The 21565-nt window shown below is 45.8% G+C and overlaps 1 protein-coding gene across 1 annotated transcript in view; it reads right to left on the bottom strand.

Moving 5' to 3' along the window:
* C7 (complement C7) overlaps nt 1-21565 on the bottom strand; it is a 571431-nt gene that overhangs the window by 461504 nt on the left and 88362 nt on the right. Inside the window, exon 5 of the mRNA XM_085631170.1 lies at nt 5132-5273. Coding sequence (XP_085487296.1) covers nt 5132-5273 — 142 coding nt within the window. The remainder of the gene's footprint in view (nt 1-5131; nt 5274-21565) is intronic.

The following is a 21565-nucleotide window of genomic DNA, read 5'->3' as shown; positions in this document are numbered from 1 at the left end:
GACACTCCAGCTGGGGTAGCAGTGCGCTATACAAGTACAACACATTTACATTTATATGTACTGGAATGGAGTTCCAGATATTAGGGGCATTGCTCGAGAAGGAGCGACCCAGGGTTTTTTGTTTGTGGGCTTTAGGTGGGATAAGGAGTAAGGTATTGGAGCTTCTTAGGTTTCTTGACTGGCTGCTCTTTTTAGTTTTGAGGTGAGGTAAGCTGGTTTCTTAGTGTGAAGGGCTCTGTATGTGAGACAGGCAGGTCTACAGCTGCAGCGAGCTTTAATAGGCAGCCATTTCAGTTCTTTCAGCGCTAGGGGAGATGTGATATTTTTTTGATTCCTTTGACCATTCTGGCTGGTGCATTGAGAGTGCGAGGTGGGATTTCGCGGTGCCTGTGAGGCAGGCCTGGACTGGCCATAGTGGGCACCGGGCGTTTCCCTGTTGGGCCGCCAGCGTGGGAGCCGGTTTTGGATCCCAGGGAGGCGATTTCTGCTACCATTGGCAGGTTTTGCAGCATAGCTGCAATATTGCCCCCTGTAACAAAAGCAGCAGCGGTGAGACCGGAGTGGTGCGTCCAACTAGCAAACCCCCCCACCCCACCCCCTGGGGGCCGGCCGCGCTCTTTGCCAGGGCTGGTTTCGGTTCCCAGTCTGGCCGTGTGAGGGTTGAGTTCCCGTGGTCTAATCTTGACAGCACCATCACTTGTGTGGCAAATTCGAGGTCACTGGGCGGTAAGTAGAGTTTGATTTTGTTCACAAGTTTTTGTAGAAGGCACTCTTTGCACTGTTCTTTATGTGATCTTTCATGGTTATCAGTACGGGGTATTTCAATTTATTTAACATTTAATTGGTTAAAGGGCAAGAAAGATAGAGTTTATTAAACTTACACTTAGACTGAATTGTAATGATTTGTAATGCTGTAAGGGCCTTCATTGGAATCCATGTCACAAAAAATGAAATCGTAGAAACTAAAAGGGAGCTCATAATATTGACTCCCATAATATTCTCAAGGGCCAGGCTGGATTCCCTGTGCTTCATGTTTTAACACCAGGTGGCTAATTTATTAACACTTTACTCCAGGGAGGTGTAGCTTTGCTATTATTAACTCTGCATGATAATGAAGAGTTGATATTATAATCTCAATATACCTGTAGGGTGATATTTTGACTGCAGTACTACAATGTCATCAAAATGCAGCAGTGAGGCATATCGCTCATTACTACAAAAGAGAGCAACCGATCTCAGTCAGTCTTTTGATCCTTAAACTTGTTCCTGATGAACATCAGACTCTATTTCAAAGTGGGGTGCATCATTCATAAGCCTTTCACTGCCAATGAAAATGGAAAAATTGTAAAGTGTGGCCGCAACTCCCAGGGTCTCCAGAGCTGAAGTAATAACAAAATAACTCTCTTAGTAAAAAGAGACAACTTTTCATATTCCTACAAGAATGAGGAGGGCTAGTTGAGATCTCATAGCTGGGGGAATGATCAGTGTCTGTATTGTGTCTGCAGATGTTTAAGATGAACTATTTATGAGTTTGAAGTTCTCAGAAAGCTCCCAATGGTATTGTAACGCCGTGGACACACCAATCAATCAGTCAGGGGTTTGTAAAGTGCAGCTACTCACCCTTGACGGTCTCAAGGCGCCATGTTCATTCTTTCTTTTTCATAAGTATACTTTGAGAGATTATTTTGTAAATATCACTCTGTATTGGCAGTAGAGAACAACACTCTCCCTGTCATTCATAAGCTCACTGTCCAGGCATCTGCAGTCTTATCAGATGAGTTGTACCCAAGAACCAATGTGGAGGAAGAATATAAGGTTATACAGATGTGAGCTGGATCTGCCCGAGAAAGGGTTGCAGAGGGAGTTCTGCTGTGCAGATATAGTCACACACCATAGAGTCACAGAGAACATGTGGTGTCAAGTGTGCGTTGATAAACTATAAAGCTGATTCTTGAATCCCATTTGGCAATGACCAAATTATCAAGCAGCCCAAAAGAAATTGCAATGTTTCCTAGCCTGCCCGTGCCATTACATGCAGGGGCCAATAGAATGCAAATCAATCTAAGCCAAAAATGCTAGTATATATTTTTTTCTCAATGGGAACAGATGAATCCCCAAAACAATGTTGCCTTTATTGGGTTCTGCCAATGATGTATAGCTTGGGTTCCAATAGACTAACGAGCTTGCGACCTAGGTCAAGGCATACCCATGCTACTTACAGAGAGAGTTGAAAAGTGGTGGGTTGAAGTGCTTGAATCAATTAACTACTTGCAGCACTGGTTTTGCATTCATTTCTTTCCATGGTTTCTGCTTTTGTTTGCCAGGAAGTATGGGAACCATCAATGTGCAAATCAGATCTAGGCCTTGCCCTGGAAAGGGATGATCTATCAAGAACAACTATTACAGGATGAAGCAGTCCCAGGTGAACATCACTATTAGTGGCAATGGGCATAATGATTCCAAAGAGAGGCATTGCAAAGTTTCGGGTGGGTGGATAAAGCACCACTATTCAGTGGCTTTGTGGCATGGAATACTGTGCCAAGGCAGATGAATTTGTGTATAATGCCTGTGGTTGCTCAAAGAAGCATGAGAACGTTTGAGGGCAGAGCTGGGCACACTTTGGAGATGTTTTGCTGAACTGTAGCAAAAAGCATGATTATGATGTATATTATGGTGTAACTATGCTATATGTCAGTAAATACATTACAGATGTAATGTAAAGATGCTGCAGTTTTGTTTTGTACTTACATTACCATAAAACAATAAACAGAGTTATAAAAACACTATTACCTGTACCCTCTGAACAGGGACACAAGAAACCCAGAGCATGTTTTGGCCTTGTTGGGACTCATAAGTTGGAGGCGAACTGGTGCTCATATGGGAAAGAAAGCTCGGACCCACATCACTTAGCTGAAAAGTGTTTAATTAAAGGGCTTGTATCAGTGTGAACAAATAGTAATTGGTTTGGTGGCATCAATACTTTTTTAGTTTGCTTTTGGCATTAAACATGTGGGCCAGTCATTTTCAAGAAACAGTTAGGTGGGCCAAATTTCATCTGAAATGGGAGAACAATATAATCAGGTGTGTTTGAGATTTGCAGGACTTCATGCGTAAGACGCATCTTAAATCCCTGTGGCACAGCGAATTTGACACCCATATTTAGGTTTGCCCACTCTTCTTAAGGCAGAGGTCTTCCCAAACTGGGAGACAGGCCCCCTGGGGGGCATAAGTGATCCCAGGGGAGGCACCAGGCTCTGGCCAAGAGAGGTATCATGCTTTGTTTTAAATTACAAAAAATGAGCAGCATCACTAACATGATTTGTCATTTACATCCTGACTGGGAGTATGTGTAAAAGGGGTGACAGTACTTAACTGCAATGTTTAAATTATATTTAGCCATATTTTAAACATTGCCAGTTAAAAAGAATAATTGTGAAAATTTGAGGGAGGAACCGATGATATTATTTTATTTTTACACGGGGGCAGCTGCATTAAGAAGTTTGAAGACCACTGTCTTACGGTAGCCCACGTAGACATCAGAAAATGATTCATGGCAATACATGCAGCCCCCTGAACCACTGGCAACTATTCCAGTCCATTTATTCCAGCTTGTCTGTGACAACCTTACGATAGTGCCTAAAACATCTCTTAGGCAGGTGGTCCAAACAATCTCTAATGTAGTTGTCTTGTTTTCAGTTGTAGCATGAGGGGACAAAAATGAATACAACATTTTCTATGCAGAACAATTAGAAATACCAATGAGAGTCTAACTGTATAGGACAGTTTTTACCAGAAAAAGTGAAAATCATTTTCTGTCTAATTTTCACTTGCCACTGGTCTAGCCTCTCATTCCCAGCTCTTATAACTTTGACAATAAGATGTGAGTTTTTTTTTCTAAAGACTTGGGGGCATATTATCAAGCACGGCGTTAAAATTATCGCCGCTTTAGCGGCAGAAAACTGCCGCTAAAGCTGCGATAAAGGGCTTGATAATATGCCGCAGAGAATTCCAATAGAAGCCCATGTTGACACCAGAACCTGGGCTTCTATGGGAATTCTCCAGGGCATATTATCAAGCCCATTATCGCCGCTTTAGCGGCAGCTTTGTGCTGCTAAAGCGGCGATAATTTTAACGCCGTGCTTGATAATATGCCCCTAACAAAGACATGAAAATGGAGTAGTCCAGAAACTGTGATCGTGCGGTGTTATGAAGACGCTGCTTCATTTTGGGTATATTCTTTTTCATAGAGGCCGAATAGGAAGATGAAACAAGAAAATTAGAATGTAGGTTTGTCAGAGGTCAGCCATTTCTGGAGCAGGGTGGATATCATTTCAATGTCATAGGAGGAAGGTAATCGTAATATTGTACTATGCCTGGCTTTATGCAATACATTTCCAAAGTTTCATTGTCCCTTTTTGGGCCCCATTACGAGTCAATGGTTACATTTTGATCCCTATGCAAATAAAAGTTTACATTGGGGTTGAAACTGAGGCCCTAGTTACATGGCCAGAGCTAAATATCAAACACTGTTTACACAGGGACTGGAATGACAAGTTGTGAGATAATCACACCCTCGCAGTTTTCCTCTGATAGATTCCAGGACTGTCAATAGAGTTATGACAAGCTATTATGGCGTTGAGATGTCATCAGTGTGAGGTCTTCTGTGGATGGCGAATCCGTGAGAGACTCAGTTAATGATGGCCTCACGCTGAATGCTGCGGCAAGTGTGAAATACGGTGGAGCCGGTGCTTGTGGCCAGGTTTACCACCATAGATTTAGATCAAATCGAAGTCAGTCCTGTGGTTTGTGAATGCACAGGTTGCTCCAGGTTCTCCCTGGAGGAAATGATGCGCTCAGAACAGGAAAATGTTTTGCAAGGACTATTTTCCAACACTTTTCGCTCACTGTGCAAATTACAGATTAGGATACAAATTCGGAATCGACACCATGCGCAACCTATTTCTCTGATACATTTTTGCACCCCAATGCAATTCTGATGGAGGGCATGATTGAGCTATGCAAATTGACACATTACCTAATTAAAGGCAGCAAGGTATCACTGTAAGACGTGTCAGTGTTCTCTGGTAATTAATATGGTGCTCAAAGACTTTTTGTTATCAATTAACCTCACCCAGCTCCTGTAAGGTCAGTGTTCGGGGGAGTTTTATCCTTGTCGCAGACACGCTTCCGGTCTTCACACTGCTCTTCATCTGTGCTTCTCTCCTCACAATCATGGTCGCCATTACACACCAGTGATTTGCTTATGCATTGACCTGAAAAACAAATCACCTTTCAATGGTGAGAGGAATAAGGGAGCCACACTACACTCTTCACTGAACTAACTCGGCATTGCCTGAATTTAGACCTCAAGCTAGAAGCTTCAGTGACAGGAACAATAATATATGATTGACAGGTAGTAGGTGGAATATTAATGCACGGAGGGAAAAGACAATCCACACAGTTCTTGAAATGCTTGCCATCCTGCCTACTGCCTGTCAGTCACCCTCCCATTTATGTTTGAGTACTGACAGCCAGCTAGCCTGATATTGCAAGCATTTAATATAATACAAATATATTTAGCATCTTATGGATATTTAGACTCAAATGCATTTGCAGAAATAATCAGTTACTCAACACAAACTGTCTTAAATAATGTGTGTGTATTGTAAGTCTATTTGTATAAGCATTGCATCTGTGTGATTGGCATCATACTGTGGAACATTGTTTGCCACCCCCTATTCCCCAGCTTCCAAAAGTGTCAACAACCAGATTTGGTATTTTGTTTTTATTCAAAGTCGCCATCATCAGGGATATCATAATAGTGATGCTTCAATAAAATGATATCACAGATCTAGAGTCCATTAATATATTTGTTCAGCTACCCTCTCTCTGAGGGCCCACTGTCAGTATGGGAAACAGCCTTTACACTGCGGCTCAAACCACGCTGTGCCTGAACAGCGCAGTCCGAGCCACCGGTGCGTCTTTACAATGCATTCCTTTACCACGCAAGTTGTTACAACGACTTGCCTTAAAGAAAGCATTTTTGGATTGATGTTGGACTTTAAGTCTAACACTTTTCCTACTGTTGCACAGACTGGAGTTGGAATAGTAAATTATACTATTCCAAATCCAGCGATTTCCTTCAAGCAAGTCATTTTTAGGTCTCGACCTTGCTATCGCGTAAGCGATCGCAAAGCGAGACTATAGAAAGCGGGTTTGAAAAGTGCTCCCAAAAAGCGGATTGCATGGCTAGCACGCGCACAATCACGCGCATCGTGCCGCCATGCAATCCGCCTTTTGGGAGCACTTCAAAGGGTCCGCTCCCCCGCCCCCAAGCGCGCGCGCGCCACGCTCTGCCGGGCTTGTCTTGTTTTTCTTTTTTTTTTTTACTTTAAACGCGAGGCGCGCGTGCGGCCAATGCTTGTCTACCGAGGAGCCGCACTCGGAATGTGCGCAGAGTCCTCACAAATGGCTGTGACAAAGTCTGTAGACATAGCTGCTCGGCCTTGGCACAGGGGCTTCAGCGAGGCATTTGTCAAACCGGCGTGCAGAAATACCAACCGGCAATCTGTCATCACAACTTGCAGCGACTCCCTGTGTGTCAACCCCTCTGCCGCCTTCCTAGGTAAACACAGTGTGTGTCAGGGCGACGCGTTCTTGCCTCTGTTGTCCGAGTGAATATCTGGGCTAGATACGTGTGTGTCCTTCACTGACAGACCCCTCTCCAGCTGTCCCCCTAGCCCAACATTTGCGGCCTCCTTTACCCAAACACTGCCAGTTGTCATGTTGTGAGCTGCGTGCCACCAGTGGACCCGAGCTCGAGGCTCAGGCGGCGTCTCACGAGGTTCACTGATATTATAAATGCACTCAAGAGTTCCTGTTAGTTTACAGGGGGATTCCTCACTCTAAAAACAATATTCTCGTATAAAATGCCACAGACGCTGTTGTTTTTGGGTGAAAAGCGCTATATAAAAATGAAACATCAATATTAATACAATGTTCATGCATTTAAAAAGATAATTTCCCGGTAATCTCCAGGTGCGTCCGTGCCAGGCGGTGTATGCGCGTGCCTGCGTGTGTGAGTGTTAACAGTGCACAGGCCTGTGAACACGCTTAGTCCGTGTCGCTAGGCATGCAGACATATCTTCTAACAATGTCCACCTAGCCGCCATCTCCTTTTCATAACCATCTGCACGGGGAGATTTGAACTTCTGACCTGCCGTCAAAGGATGACTCGTGTAAAACGAGGCCTCGCGTGAATGTTAACTGGAGACCACCCACTCAAAGGCTGCAATTAATGCTCGAATACATTCAGTGGGCACGATTAAAGGGGGGCATAAATGTTATAGGGGCGCAACCATTCCTTCAGTGAATCACAGCGCAGCCATAAAACGCTGCAATCTGGAGCCCTGGAGAGCGGGGGGAGGGGTTTCAGCATCAGAACTACAGGGCAGTATTCCGCAGGCAGACCCGCTCTAGTCTGAGCAGCAGGAGCAGTGCAGCAGGAGCAGTGCACCAGGACCCGCGGATCTGAGGGGTCCCCTGTACCTCGATGATGGCTGTTTTAATCACCACCGGGTGAGGTGGTGGCGGGAGGGGAGGCTTCGACTCCCATAGTTAGTGTTATGGACCATGGCATCTTTGTAGGCCAGTGGACACCAACGCTAAGAGCCCGGGGCACACTGGAAGCGCACCTGAGTTACCTGCAGTCAGGGCTTTAAGTGGGCCGGGTCTTGCCAGGGCTCAGCTCCGGCAGCTCTAAAAAGCATGTGCTGAGACGGGTCCCTATCGGGCTCTCCATTTTTGTCCTCACTCTCAGGGTGAAAAAAAATCTTAACTCAGCAGCAGTACGCCCCTTCACTGCTGTTGAGGTACCTTCAAAGAGACTCGTTATCGTTCTTCCAGTCTCACCATTTCAAAACTGACGCATTTTCAATGTTGTATACAACAAAGCCATATTTGTTGCTTATGTATTTTAGGCAACTAACAGCCATTGACAAAACCAATAGACCCGGCTTGTTGTAGGTGTGATGTTACTTCTTGTATTGCATATCTGGATGCAATGACAGAAGCAGCAAAATACCAGTTGGGCGGCACACTATGCTAACCACAGATTCTTAGCTCACGTGTTTTAAGTCACGCTCTTAATTACATTTGCCACGCCCCGTGGAGAGATCCCCCCAGTGTCTGTATTCCACTTAACACCCTGCCTGTAGTAACTAACAGTGCCTATACTCACCCCACTTCAATTCTCCCTACAGACCCCTGGAAACAGAGATTGATTTGGTTTGTTTTTGTTGCCCAAGAGTTTACTAGCAAAATTGATAGTTTTTAATTTAAGCACATTGCTACTTTGTAACAAGCATTTGCAATGCAATAGGTCTCGCATTTACGCGAGTTTGAGCTATTGACATTGCAAATAATAATACTTTTTATTTTTGTTTTTCTTTTAAAAACATAAATAAAAGGCATTGTTATTTACAATGCCAATAGCTGAAACTCTCGTAACTGCGAGACCTATTGCATTACAAATGCTTGTTACAACTTGCATGGTAACAGAATGCGTTTTGAAGACGCATTCATTGTTCGGACTGCGATATTAAGGCAGGCATGATTAACGTCTGCGTGGTTCAGACACACAACCGTCTGTTATTGTAAGATAGATTCTGTTGAGTTACACCCCTGATTTGTGTAAGATTACACACCCTTAATATTTAGGGCTAAGCACGAGATGTATAACCTGATCCTGTGCTTGGTTGGGCTTTAGCAAGGATCCCAAACCTATTTGTAAGGAACATGTCTCAGCAATCATTAATGCATTGGTGGCAGAGATTTTGGTTCCTCAAGGTACTCAAGGGAGCTATATCCGCCTCTGTGGATCCGTAAGAGTACAGCAATTACAGACTACAAACTGCAGGAGAAATCAGGTTTTTGACAGTTGAAGAAGCACCCAAGATCCACGAGTTTGACATTTGAAATTACCATTGGGCAAAAAAGTTGCTACAAGATTGTCTTGACTACATGCCGAATGCTACAGGTGAATGCAGCTTGACTATGCCACTATCTCTTGGCCATCTCCCTGTCTGTTACACCAGCTTTCAAAGGTTGCTGGCACATCTTGTAACCGCCTGAGCTGGTCTGTGTCCTTTATGGGAGACTAGTTGAAAACTGTGACATTACATTTAACCATTGAATAACCTAGTTGTGTGCATTATTAACATCAACATGAAGCTTCGGTTTGAACTTTCATGTCGGTAAAATGAAGCTGCTTCTCAGGGTGGATGGCAGCCATGGCCCACATGTCAGCTTGGTAAAAAACGTGTTACATCCAAATCATGATTTTTCATTGGCCATCAAGTTTGCCTGTATTTTTCACTTTTTAGAATCATTTTAAAGTGGTCTAACCTAACATGTCACCTAAACATCAAATCTGGTGCACCACAGTGTCGGGTTTGGTGATCTATGAAATGTGGGAGGCAATACACTGGTCTCTCCACCCTCATCCTCTCTAGGAGTACCCTCCAGTCGCCAGTTACTCCAGTTCCTCCCTGCACCTGGGGGCAATGGCTATGACCCACACTACAGAAACTAAGTGCCGTTACCAATGGTAATAGGCAACCCTTTGTTTCTTTCTAATGACAGGTAATGTTTGTGATCAAGGATTAATTGGGTTTGCATTTGTGATTGTGAACCTCAAACATGTACAAATAAGAAATCAATATCACCTCCAGTGCACAAAGAGATGGCCTTACTCAGACGATTGTGAACATATTTGTTTTCAAATGGTGTACACAAGACTGAGTGTGGGCTCTGTCCAAAATGACAAGGACTGACCATCTCTCACATCTTTCACAGAGGCTGTCTGGCTGACATACGTGAGGATTTGTGCCTTTCTTTTGTAGCTTGTAGCAAGCAATGGCTAAGGACTGGGAATATAAGCTTGAACCCTACTTCAGCATTCTGAGCAACTACAACAACTGTGTGGATCTGGCAAATGCCCTGAACGTGACCTTGAATTTCCTCAAGACTAGAACTAAGCCTGATGCCCTGTTGAAGGTCTTCAGGCTTGCCAAACTGTCCCTGCTGATCTTACCTTAGTGGATGCCTCAAACCACCTCAAATTCTCCTGTGACACTGACCAAGAGTACTGAGAAGTACGCTTAGCCCTGCTTCAGGTACAGGAGAATGGCTGCCCAAGAAAACCTACAAATGCAGGTAAGTGAGTAGTAACTCTGCCTGGTGGGCAGATTCCCTCCCTGTAGCCACACTTGATTGTGTCACCGTAGTGGGATGCCTCCCCATGTCCCACGAAGGATTCTACTACTCTCGATCTGGTGTGGAAATGAACACTGGTCCTTCATCAACCACTATAACCTGGGTGCTACAAGTGTACCCAAACCAATGTTTGGCATCTAAAAACGTTTGGAATTAGAGAACGAGCCCTGTGACCAGCATGCTCCATAGTATCCAGCTGGCTTTCCCGGGTGGTGGAAGACGATTCATTTTATGAAGCTGAACCCAACCAAGATTTAGATTCCACTGAGTATATACTTCCTAAATAAATGCTGTTGTTTGGTCTAAGGTCATGTTTCTCTCTGCAACTCCTCTTCTCCCTCATATGTCATCCCCAACAGACAAGGTAGTACTTAACCTGGGTATTTATAATAACTCCAATCCTTCTTTGGAAATCCAGGTAGTGAAGGTGGCAGAACTGTGTCTTCTACAGTTAAAAAAAAAAACCTGGGGAGAAGGTTACCTTCTATTTGGCTTCAGTTTCATAACCCAGCAGTCAATGACATGGTCTAATCTTAGCTGAACTTTTGGAAATCCATCTACCTTGCTACTCTGATGAAGATTCTGTACTGCCTTTTGTCTACGCAAAACACAGTAGATTAGCTAATTAAAAGACTCCCACGATGGGAGCACATCAGTGATTTTATCCGGTTCCTACACTTGCTGCAATAATTGAGCAGCGTCTGTTAAAAGGCTATTTTCATTACCTACCCCTAAATTTCCTAGCCCCAGATTCAAATTGTATGCTCCCGGATGTGTACATCTGGTCCACAAACAAGACCTTTCTTAATGAGTCTAAACCCAGAGCTGTCACCTACAGTGAGGCGGCTTTCGCTTTCCCACCTTCCAGATGATGGAATTCTCTTTCCCCCCACTCTTCACTGAGTATGCCTAGATTCACGTGATGTCTCAAGGCTTGGCTGTTTAACCAATAATTATCGTTTTCTCTCTGCTAGGAAGTCATTGTTTTTCTTCTTTCAATGATGGCAAGACATTTTGCATATGTTCATAATAAAAATAAATTCACACATAACAGGACACTTACCTATGTTATGGACTCCAACACTCGGCTGATGTGTTTTCTAACTAGATCCAATGCTCAAAGAATGTCATTTCTGGTACTCGTGGGTGCCACATTGCATATATGGATTCGTAACCAGCAATTTTCCCCCACCATGCAAAAGTCTCCTTATTACCAAGATCTCAACATCTTAAAAAGCATTTTCCAGTTTTCTTTTTTTGATAATCAAATTTGATTTTACAAACAATAAAGCTACACGATAGCTTGATGGAGTACATCTCGACCCAGTATATGGATTGTGTTTTACGAACCGCATCAATTACAACACTGAGAAGCATATATACATCTCCACCAGAAAACACAATTAGCACGTCATTCAGTTCATTCTACCTGACCCAGCCACTTTCCCCATACCCTTTCATGCTTCCTTGGGCAGCCCCTTGGTTCATAAACCTGTTACTCCAGCATCGCACAGCAGTCCAAACCCCTGCACCACTTTGTCACTGTGGGGGGTGTTGGGTGCTTCCATTTGGTGGCTATATCTCTTTTCGCCACCATAAGGGTCGTGCCCAGGAACATCTTGTCTGCCTGAGATCCTCACAAACCCTCCATAACCCACAGGAGGAAGGCCAAAGGTGTGTGGTGGACCTCCCGTCCCAGTACCCCGTTGAGCTATGTGGCTATAGAGGTACAATACCTATTTATTGCCGTACATGCCCACACCATATGGTAAAAGTCTGAAGGAGTCATCGCACAGCGAGGGCAGTCAGGGTTGGACAAAAGGCCAGACCGGGGTAGTCTTGCCGGGGTGAAATAGGCACAATATAGATAATATGTCTGGATTGGTCTCAGTCTGGAGGAAATAGTTATAACCCGAGGGGCCACAAGGGCATTCCGCCAGTCGCTGTCCTCCAAGGGGCCCATCAAGTGCTCCCAGCGTGCCCTGAGATAGTCTAGCTCAAGGGATGCATGATGAAAAGTGTACGATTTATATGGGAAACGTTGCCCTTCCCCAGTACCCCCATCAGGATTTTGGCCTCAAGTGGACTTAATTCCTGGATGGGGATGTCTGCTGGGGCATGGGTGGTGAGCGCAAGCCTAAGCTGCAAGTATTTATAAAATTGGGTGGGGTTGATCGTGTAAGTGTCCTGCAGTTCCTGGAATGCACCTATATGGGTCACAGACCAAATATCGCCCAAGTGTGATATATCTATAAGGTCTCACCTACCGAAGCCCTTTAACCTGGCAACTTCTTTTCATGCAAGGAAAACCACTTGGAGCACTGCTGGAATTGAGTTGGGGATCAGCAACCTGAATAGCATCACTTGGATCTTGGAAAACCCAAGGGAAGCTAGCTCCAGTTGGTACGTTGGATCGGACCACCCTCCTGAGAACCAGTCATTAATTACAAAGAGTTGGGTGGCAAGTAAATAGTAATAAAGATTGGACAATCCTAGGCCATCGTCATAGGGAGTACGCTGACAATGGACAAGAACCACTCAGTGCCTGGACCCACCCCAAAGGAACTAAGCGGCTAGTCTGTCTAGGGTCGGAAACCAATAACGTGGCAGGCAGAGCAGGAGGTTCTGAAAGACATAAAGGAATCTGGGTAGGATCATCATTTTATATATGGTTATTCTGCCCATTGGATTTAAAGGTAGGATCTTCCATCTATTTACGTCTTCTTTAGCCCATTTAGTCAATGGGGTAAGGTTCAAGGCCCAAGTGAGCTCCAGGTGGAGCGCCACCCAGATTCCTAAATATCCGAAACTGAGGCGTCGAATTGGGATACTGGACTGCCGCCTGGTACAGTCATGGGAGTCAGTCAGGGGCACTCGGATAGATTTAACCGGGTTGATCGGTAACCCAGAAACCTCGCTGAAGAGGTGGAGTAACCGAAGACATCGAGGACAAGTCGTCTCAGAGTTCGCCATAAAGAGCAGAATGTCATCCTCATAAAGTGCAATGCGATCTTCCTGGGCCTCCTCCCATCGCCATCCCATGATCTGAGCATCACATCTAACAAGGCGAGCCAAAGGTTCCATTGCCGTAGCAAAGAGGAGTGGGGACAGAGGAAAGCCCTGACGTGTTCCCCTACGGATGAGAAAAGGGTCTGCTTTGCCACCATTCACTTGGTCTCGGGCCATAGGGTTGCAGTAGGGCACACAAACGAGTCCGCGAAAGCATGGCCCCATTCCGGCTCTTGTCAGCACCTCCTCTAAGTAAATCCAATCCATGGTATCGAAGGCCTTCTCGAAATCTATAAGGAGAAGTGCCAGATTCGAAGGTAGGCGGTGCCAATGAGCTAGTGCGATGTGAAGGCGCCGGAGGCAGTTCTCATGCTTCTGTGGGACATAAAGCCACATTGGTCAGAATGGATAAGGGTACTAAGCTCTGGTCTAAGGCGGGTGGCCAGTATTCCTAACAGAGCATTACAAATTCCATTCTGACCCAGGTGGTTGCCCGATATAGTTTCTTGCATTCAACCTAACGTTTTTGCTATAATTACTATCACTTTAAGAGCTGAATAGCATACCGAGAAAATCCTTGTCCCTTTACGATTTCCGCTATCCACCTACAAACAAGACAGACTTGTGCTGTCCTTTCTTTATGCCTATTACCTCTAGGCAGTACTTCCTGGATCTTCCATATAAGGAAGACGCCACACGCACTTGCGTCTATTGCCGAGAGCGGAAGGAGACGGACCACGGAAGACTCTTTTGAAAAATCACCCGGTAAGGAGATACACCTGCTTTTTTGCATCGTCGTCCTTTACCATGCGTTGGCCATCGCCATATATGCCTAAAAATGACGGGTTACCCTCTATTTATTTTCATCCTTATAGATATTAGGAGGTCCCCGTTTTAACTACACGAGACTATTCTACCACTTAGAAAATAAACTCCAGGAAGTTCCTTATTCCTTGGATATCCAGCTAGAGGGGCCGTCACTAGTAAGTAAACTCTGGAGCATTCGCCTATTTCTTATTTAAATTACTGTGAGTAGCAGCATAATTTGGTCTATATTTTTTTCCTCTAGGCAACTCTTTTAGCCTGATACCGGGTTGGTATACCAAGTAACATTCTTATGGGTCCGACCAATTTCATACAGACACATCACTCGCCTATTCTAAAAAGTCTTGGCTCAGATACTAATTTGCTTTACCGACGGTTCTTGCATTCGGTAAGTGTTGGGGTTGGACGAAACTCAGCAGCCGTTTAGTCAGCCCAAGTAATTATTCTTTAGGAGTCCCCTCTATTCCGAGAGACTATACGCTATTGCTATACCTTTAGGTGTCCTTTATTTTGATTTCCGCTTAATATACCACCTGAGAATGAAAGACAATCCGTTTAGGCTATAATTATGCCATATGCACATGCGTTTGATATTTTTCCAAAGAATTGCAGGACCCCAGTTACTATGAATGAAACTATATATGGCTAGTGACGCATCTTGCTACATTATCATCCTTATCTTTTTCATTTGTCATTTTAGTGATTTACAAATATATTCGCACTCTTTTTGAAGTCAAGCTTAGATTCGAGGCTTTTTGACTAAAAACGCTGGTTCCTAGTATGTATTCGTTTGTATTTTTTTTATTATCCAGGTGATGGGAATCTAGAATCTTTATCTTTTTCTTTCTATATCTATGGATCCACACTAATTCTCGGTTTATCAGTTTCACGTTCTGGTGATTGTGGACCTTTTGGGTGTTATCTTCTTGCTCTTAACTCCAGCCACTGCTTAATTAAATTAAATTTTAGTATATTTTGATTATACTCATTGCGGTTTTTTGTACCCACAGTACCAACAGTTGTCAATATTTGAATATACGCAAAGCGCCCTCACCACATGATGTCGGATATGAAACGATGTTTTGTATGTGTTGTTATTTGAAAGACCTATCGAACACGCCCTGAAGAAGGAGCCTGTATGGGATATATAGGATCTCCGAAACGCGCGTTGGCGCTGGTCTGGTGTAATTATTGTTGTTCTATTGTTATGTACATAGTTATTTCTCATTTTATTTTTTGTTCATTGTAAATGTGCAGTTAATTGTGCCATATTGGCAGTCTGTTCAATATAAGTATGGTGTGGGCTGTTTTTAGACAGGCTGTAAATGGTTTTTTATGATTGAAAAATAATATGCACTATATGTATCAATATAGACTTTATATATATTCCAAAAAAAAAAATATGTGTATAGGTTTTCTATAAAAAAAGGGGAAAAAAACAATCAAATAAATGAATTGATATGCTCTTAATACACTGTTGACTGTGGGTTCTATATTATTATATGGACATATTGCCTAATTTCTAAATAGATAGGTGTAGGAAGTTCTGTTGTAGTTTATAGGGTGGCCAGTATCGTTCCATAGATCTTTACTTCAGTATTGATAAGCAAAATTGGTCGAAAATCTAAACAGAAGGTCGAAGGAGGTTGCATCTTCGGGATTACTGCAATCGTGGCCATATCGATGTCTGAAGTGAAGGCGCAGTTTTTTGCAGCCTCTTTGTACAGGGCATGGAGCCGGGGTGTCAGGTCCTCCCTGAATGCAGAGTAGTATTCTGCATGAAAACCATCAGGGCCTGGAGTCTTTCTGTATGCCACTATAGCTGTCCCTACCTCTTCAATGGAAATCGACTGATCAAGCACTCCAATCCGCTTGGGAGAGTCGCAATGAGAGGTATCTCTTGTAGGAGGTGGGGCTGCGTCTCAGGTTCAGCCGGTGGGGCCGCCGTGTGGTGGCTTTGATAATACTCTGAGAAAGTCTGCACAATACCGTGAAGTGTACGTCGGGTGCGCCCTTAGATATCAATCACCTCCGGTATGATCCAGTTGGCTAGGGGATGGGAGGCGAGCCAGTAAAGAAGCTTACCATGTTTGTCTGCCCAGCCATAGACTGTAGTTGTCGAAGCCCTCCACATCTGTTTCGCTGTCGCAAGTGAAATGTGGCACATTTCCTACCGCACAAGGTCTAGTTGTCAGGAAACTCTTCTCTCACTGTTCTGTGCGGTGAGTTATGCCTCTAAGCGGAGGGCCTGCACCTCCAATCAGGAGAGATGCTGGCCCTTGGTCTGTTGTTTCTCTTTAAGGTACCCTTTGGCATAGCCCCTAATGGTGGCCTTACTTGCCGCCCACCGCATACCCGGGGACTGAACCTTGCCGTCATTAAGTTGAAAGTACGCCTTCATTTCTGTTTCAAGCACCCGTTTGTAGTCCTCGTCCTGGAGCAACTAGGCATTTAAACACCACATGGGTCACAGTTCCCTGGCGGGGGTACCCCGGTGAAGAAGCAGGGGGGCATGGTCCGAAATGCTCTGGGAGAGAATTTGAATATGAGTGACAGTGCAGCAGTCGGGGCAGGCAGAAATATGTGGTCTATGCGGGAGTGACTATGATGTGCCCCTGAGGTGTGAGTGTACTGAGTGTACTGACACTGGCGAGGGAGGGTTCCATATTTTCCAGACATCACACAAGCCAAGTATGGTGGTCCAGAGTGAAAGCCGCCGAGCACTGAAGAGGTAACTCTCCGAGGGGACCGCAGTGGTGTCCTGGTGAGAAGCCATCACTGCATTGATTTCGCCTCCAATCACCATCAGGCCCACTAGAAGCTTAGACAGTATGTTGGAGAGATCTTGAAAGAATGTGGCCAGGGCTGCTGGGGGTGCATAGGCAGACACAAGATTAAGTATGCTTCCTCCTATAGTCCCTGTTAGAGCTAGCAAGCGTCCCTTGGGATCATCCTACTGTCTTCGCAACCATCAGGGGAAAGGAGCGGCGCAGGAGTAGTGCCACTCCCAATGAGAAGCCTCTGTAAAATACACTATTATACCCCTGTTGTGCACAAAACGGACAGTGGTTCTACATCACGTGTGTCTCCTGTAGCATCATTGCCGCTGGGAGAAACAGGTGAGAGTATTTTAGGACTGCATTGCACTTTACATGATCCAAAAACCAGTTGACATACCAGGAGAGCACCTGGAAAGGCTCTAGGTCAGGGTACTGTGGGTCCATGCAGGTGGGATACAAGGAGCGATCCAACTTAGGTGAGATGTGAAGTGGTGGTGCTGTGCCATGTAAGAAGAGGAATGGTGCGTCTACAGCATGTTGTAAGGTGTGTGAGAAGAAATCGTTGGTAAGGGATGTGTCGTGTGGCGTAGGCAAATATTAAACAACATCAATTAAACATATTCCCCAACTATCTCCTCAACCAACCCCCTACCCATACTTCGACCCCTGAAGTATGTTTCACCCCAGAAGTGAAAACTGAACTAGAACAGAGTCTGAACTCAGGAATGGAGTGGTGGACCCCTCCATTATGTAGAAATATGTCCGGTGAATCAGGACACAAGGTTGCTCGGAAGATGTCAACAGCTTGATCTCGTCAATTGCAGTAAGTGGAAACACTGTATCATCCGATCATAGGACTCCATGAAAGGTCAGTGTCCTCCACCTGGGCCACAGGTGGAGTGGTGTATCGTCCACAAGGGACTTCGTGGTTTGGGGCAGCATCCAGCTGGCTATGTGGCAAAAGGGCCAGTGTTGGAGACCCAGTCTGGTTTCCCACTGTCGAGGTAGGCGACAGTGACATCCCTCTTCCGGTGTTACATCCTGTTCGTGAGTGAGTATGGTGCCTTTGTGGCTTTGGGGCCGTGTCTACTCTGATTAATCTGCCTGAAAGCAGATTGGAAGGTGAGGAGGCAGCCGAGGCTTGCAACGGTCGCTCTTCAGTGAGCCAAGTCCACGCTGCCTCCGGCTCCGGGGTGTCAAAAAAGAAATTTGTTGTTGAAACCACCCTGAGGTGAGCTGGGGACAGCAGTTGGTATGAAAGCTTCAATCAATCAATCAAACAATCAATCATGGTATTTGTAAAGCGCGCTACTTACCCGTGATGGTCTCAAGGCGCTGAGAGGGGGGGGGGGAGTTGCTCTACTGCTTGAAGAGCCAGGTCTTGAGGAGTCTTCTGAAGGCGAGTAGGTCTTCAGTCTGCCGTAGCTGGGTAGGTAGGGTGTTCCAGGTCTTGGCAGCGAGGTCTGGAGCTTCTGCTTGACAACTGTGTAGGATCGTCGCCGAGATTGCACCTCTCATGTGCAGTCTGGGAATATTAGGACCTTGTTTCCTTGGCATGGATAATCCGGATGAGCACAGGCTTCCTACAGAACAGCATCCTGGTCTCTAAAGTTAAAGATATGGGTAATCATGGACTTGTGGGGGGAACAAGGTGGTGGCTTCGGCGTCAAGGCATGATGCACCCGTTCAACAGAGAACCATGGGGACAAGCAATTTGGGGACATCCAGGATATGATCTAATTTTCCAGAAAGGTGACAGCCTGGGTCAGCTCCTCTCCTTCAAGGATACCTGTGAATCGTGAGTTGTTATGGCAGGAGCGGCTTTTGGCATCCTCCACTCACCAGTGGAGTTCAGCTGTATGTGAGAGCAAGCGGAAGACCTGCATCTTCAGAGTGGCAACATCATCCTACACTGTGGCTATGCGTGATTTTGTAGATCTTGTCGCATACGTGCCATGTCGACCCTCACTTTTCCTATTTTGGTTTCAAATGAAGTTTAAGAGGTGTGAATGGCCTGGAGGATAGTGTCAATGTCACTCTTGGGCAGTAGAGCCTTGTCGTATGAAGCGATGTTAGTGTTGCCATGTCTGGTGGCATACTGGTCTATGCAGGTTTGAGAAGCTGCAGAGCGTGCCGGTTTGTCCTTGCCCATTATTCCAGTGAGAGAGATGGTGACTACTCAGGTGCCCAGGTGGCACTTCCCAGGTGCGCTAATGTGAGTCAGTCACAGGGGGCTAATTTGTGTGAAGGAGATGGGTGTCACCTCCAAACTGCTCGCTTGCTCGCTGTTCCCAGGTTGACACGGAGCTCATAGCCTAGCTTGCTGACAGCAGGGCCCCAGGAACACAGGCCGCATAGAAACAGCTCCTCTGCCCAGCTCACGGTGCAGGTGGTGCTCTCACCAAGGTCCTAGCAGAAACAGGCAGTCCCAGGAGGCAAAGCAGGAGTGTACCAACGACCATGGCCCCACTCTCAGGGGCACTCTGGGTCCTGCACGTCAGGAGGTATGGGTATGGCACTCAACAAATTATGGTCTCATGGGAGGCTGGACACTTTATTGTTTGGCTTTGGAGGAGGAAGCACTTGTCTATATCATCCTCAACTCTGATAGGGGAGGTGGGAGGGGGTGCACTTTCAATGTTCTTGATGGAGCCACCTGCCGATCACCTCTCATGCAGACACCAAACAGATATAACTGGGAGTCCGAGACTATGTCCATACTTGCCCTTCACATTGCCCAGGGCTCCAATAAGACCGGCCTGAAGGAATCAGAGGCCCACTACTCTTCCCTCCCACCGCTGTTAGTAGGTGGGTCCAGTGACATGTCTCTGAGTTGTTTTCTTACCGGTCCCTGTGGCACAGTTCGGGACCCTCCCAGGCATCAAACAATCCCCAGGTTCGTGGCAGCCCATTGTCTAAGGCTTAGGAAGCAGATCTTCTGTCATCACAAGGGAGTCCCTGGGGTCCTGTTCTGGTGACAACCAGCACTGCCTGGAATTTTGGATTAAAGCGTCCCAGGATGAGTCTTCGCTGGAGCAGCGGCCCTGCTGCGTGGTCAGACCAGGCCTACAGATGAGTAGGCCTGCACCTGCAAGCTATGATGGAGTGCAGGAGGGCAGGGAGACCAGGCGACTTCCTTCAGTTTGGTGGAGGTCATATCGTCTACTCGTGGGTCCCTGTGATTCAGAGCCGCTGCAGACCCCGGCACATCAGCTTAGCAGCTCTCCGGTCACATCAGGAGAGGGGGGAGCCCCCAGGCCCTGGCCCCGGGGTGCAGTCGCTACCATAGTCATTGGGGTGGGAGTCATCGTAGCACCCAGTCGGTTCAGGGAAAGACCGGCCAGAGACTCGACCGTGGCCTCCAGTCACCGGGACCCCCAGTGGGTAAGCCTAGTCTCACCTCTCCGGCCCTCCGACTGGGAGGTGAGGCCTTTTCAGGCTTCTGTCATCTTGCTCCGGAGAGTGCAGCATGCCCCACCACGGCCCAAGCTGGATGCCGCCAAAGCCAATCACTCCATTGCAACCACCGGGATCGGAGACTGCAATACTGCAGAGTGAGGGGACCTCAGATCCCGATAACAGCGGGGATGAGAGCGGATAGCGGAGGGGTCCAGAGTACTCTTAGAGTGCGACCACCATCTTGACGCTCTTGGCCACGCCACATTTTCCAGCTTTAACTTAGTGACACTCTAGGGCTAAAGTGTGAAAGGAGAAGTCTAGTGTTTCTGACGGATGTGAATGCAACCATTTGTTTGTTTTGCATCCTGACCTATCTCAAAATATTTACATGCAGCACAGGAAATATAAAGGAGGCATCAAACCCAAACCATGATTGAACCAGATTTTTAATACAGTGAAAACAAAGCAAAATACAATAATTTTACTTTGTTTGGTGTAAACAAGTAAACCTCTCTGATTATGTATATATCCGTTTTAAATATTCTCTAATTTAATTTGAAACTATAAACTCTAATTGCATTCTTTTTTGTGCCATATTGCACACGTCCAAAGTGTTATTGGTAGAATAAAGCCATTTATCTTCCAGTGTACACTTTGACAAGTACAAATAATGTCAGGCAAATGGAATATAAAGGAGTTTTCTGTACATATTACCATTTCACACATTAAGATTTTCACCAGTACTTATCTGGTGTAGCTATACCATATCAATAAAAAGGTATAACAACTTACCAAGACGCGGCCACGGCGTGTCTATCTAGGGTGGGTAAACTGACAGCAGACACACCGCTTTTGCTCTGGCTATTCCTTAGGTGGACCTCTCAACCACAACGGGTCGCTTACGGCTCAATCACCTACGGACTTGCCACGTGACGTGCGACATCTTCCAGAACGGGGAGCTGATGACCTTCACTACCTTAGTGTCTGAGTATGGCCTCCCACCTGGTCAATTCTTGACATATGAGTGCATTGAGCAATCCTTCCCGCAGTTGTTTCGTGTCTAGCATATGGCGCCGCTCGCACACAAAATTTTCCAAACCCTCCACATGGCAGGTATGTGGGGCAAGCTAATTCAATGGCTCTACATGGCCTTCCTAAAACATCGGGACTAGAAACGTGTGGTGCTCCAGGTGGCCTGGAAGGGGGACCTTGTCAGTGTTTTCCACTACTCCGTTTGGCGTAAGATACTTGCCTACACCTGCAGAGTGTCCCGTGGG

The sequence above is a fragment of the Triturus cristatus genome, chromosome 2_1, assembly GCF_964204655.1.
Source record: "Triturus cristatus chromosome 2_1, aTriCri1.1, whole genome shotgun sequence".
In the NCBI taxonomy this organism is placed as follows: domain Eukaryota; kingdom Metazoa; phylum Chordata; class Amphibia; order Caudata; family Salamandridae; genus Triturus; species Triturus cristatus.
This window is presented reverse-complemented; position numbering and strand designations above follow the sequence as displayed.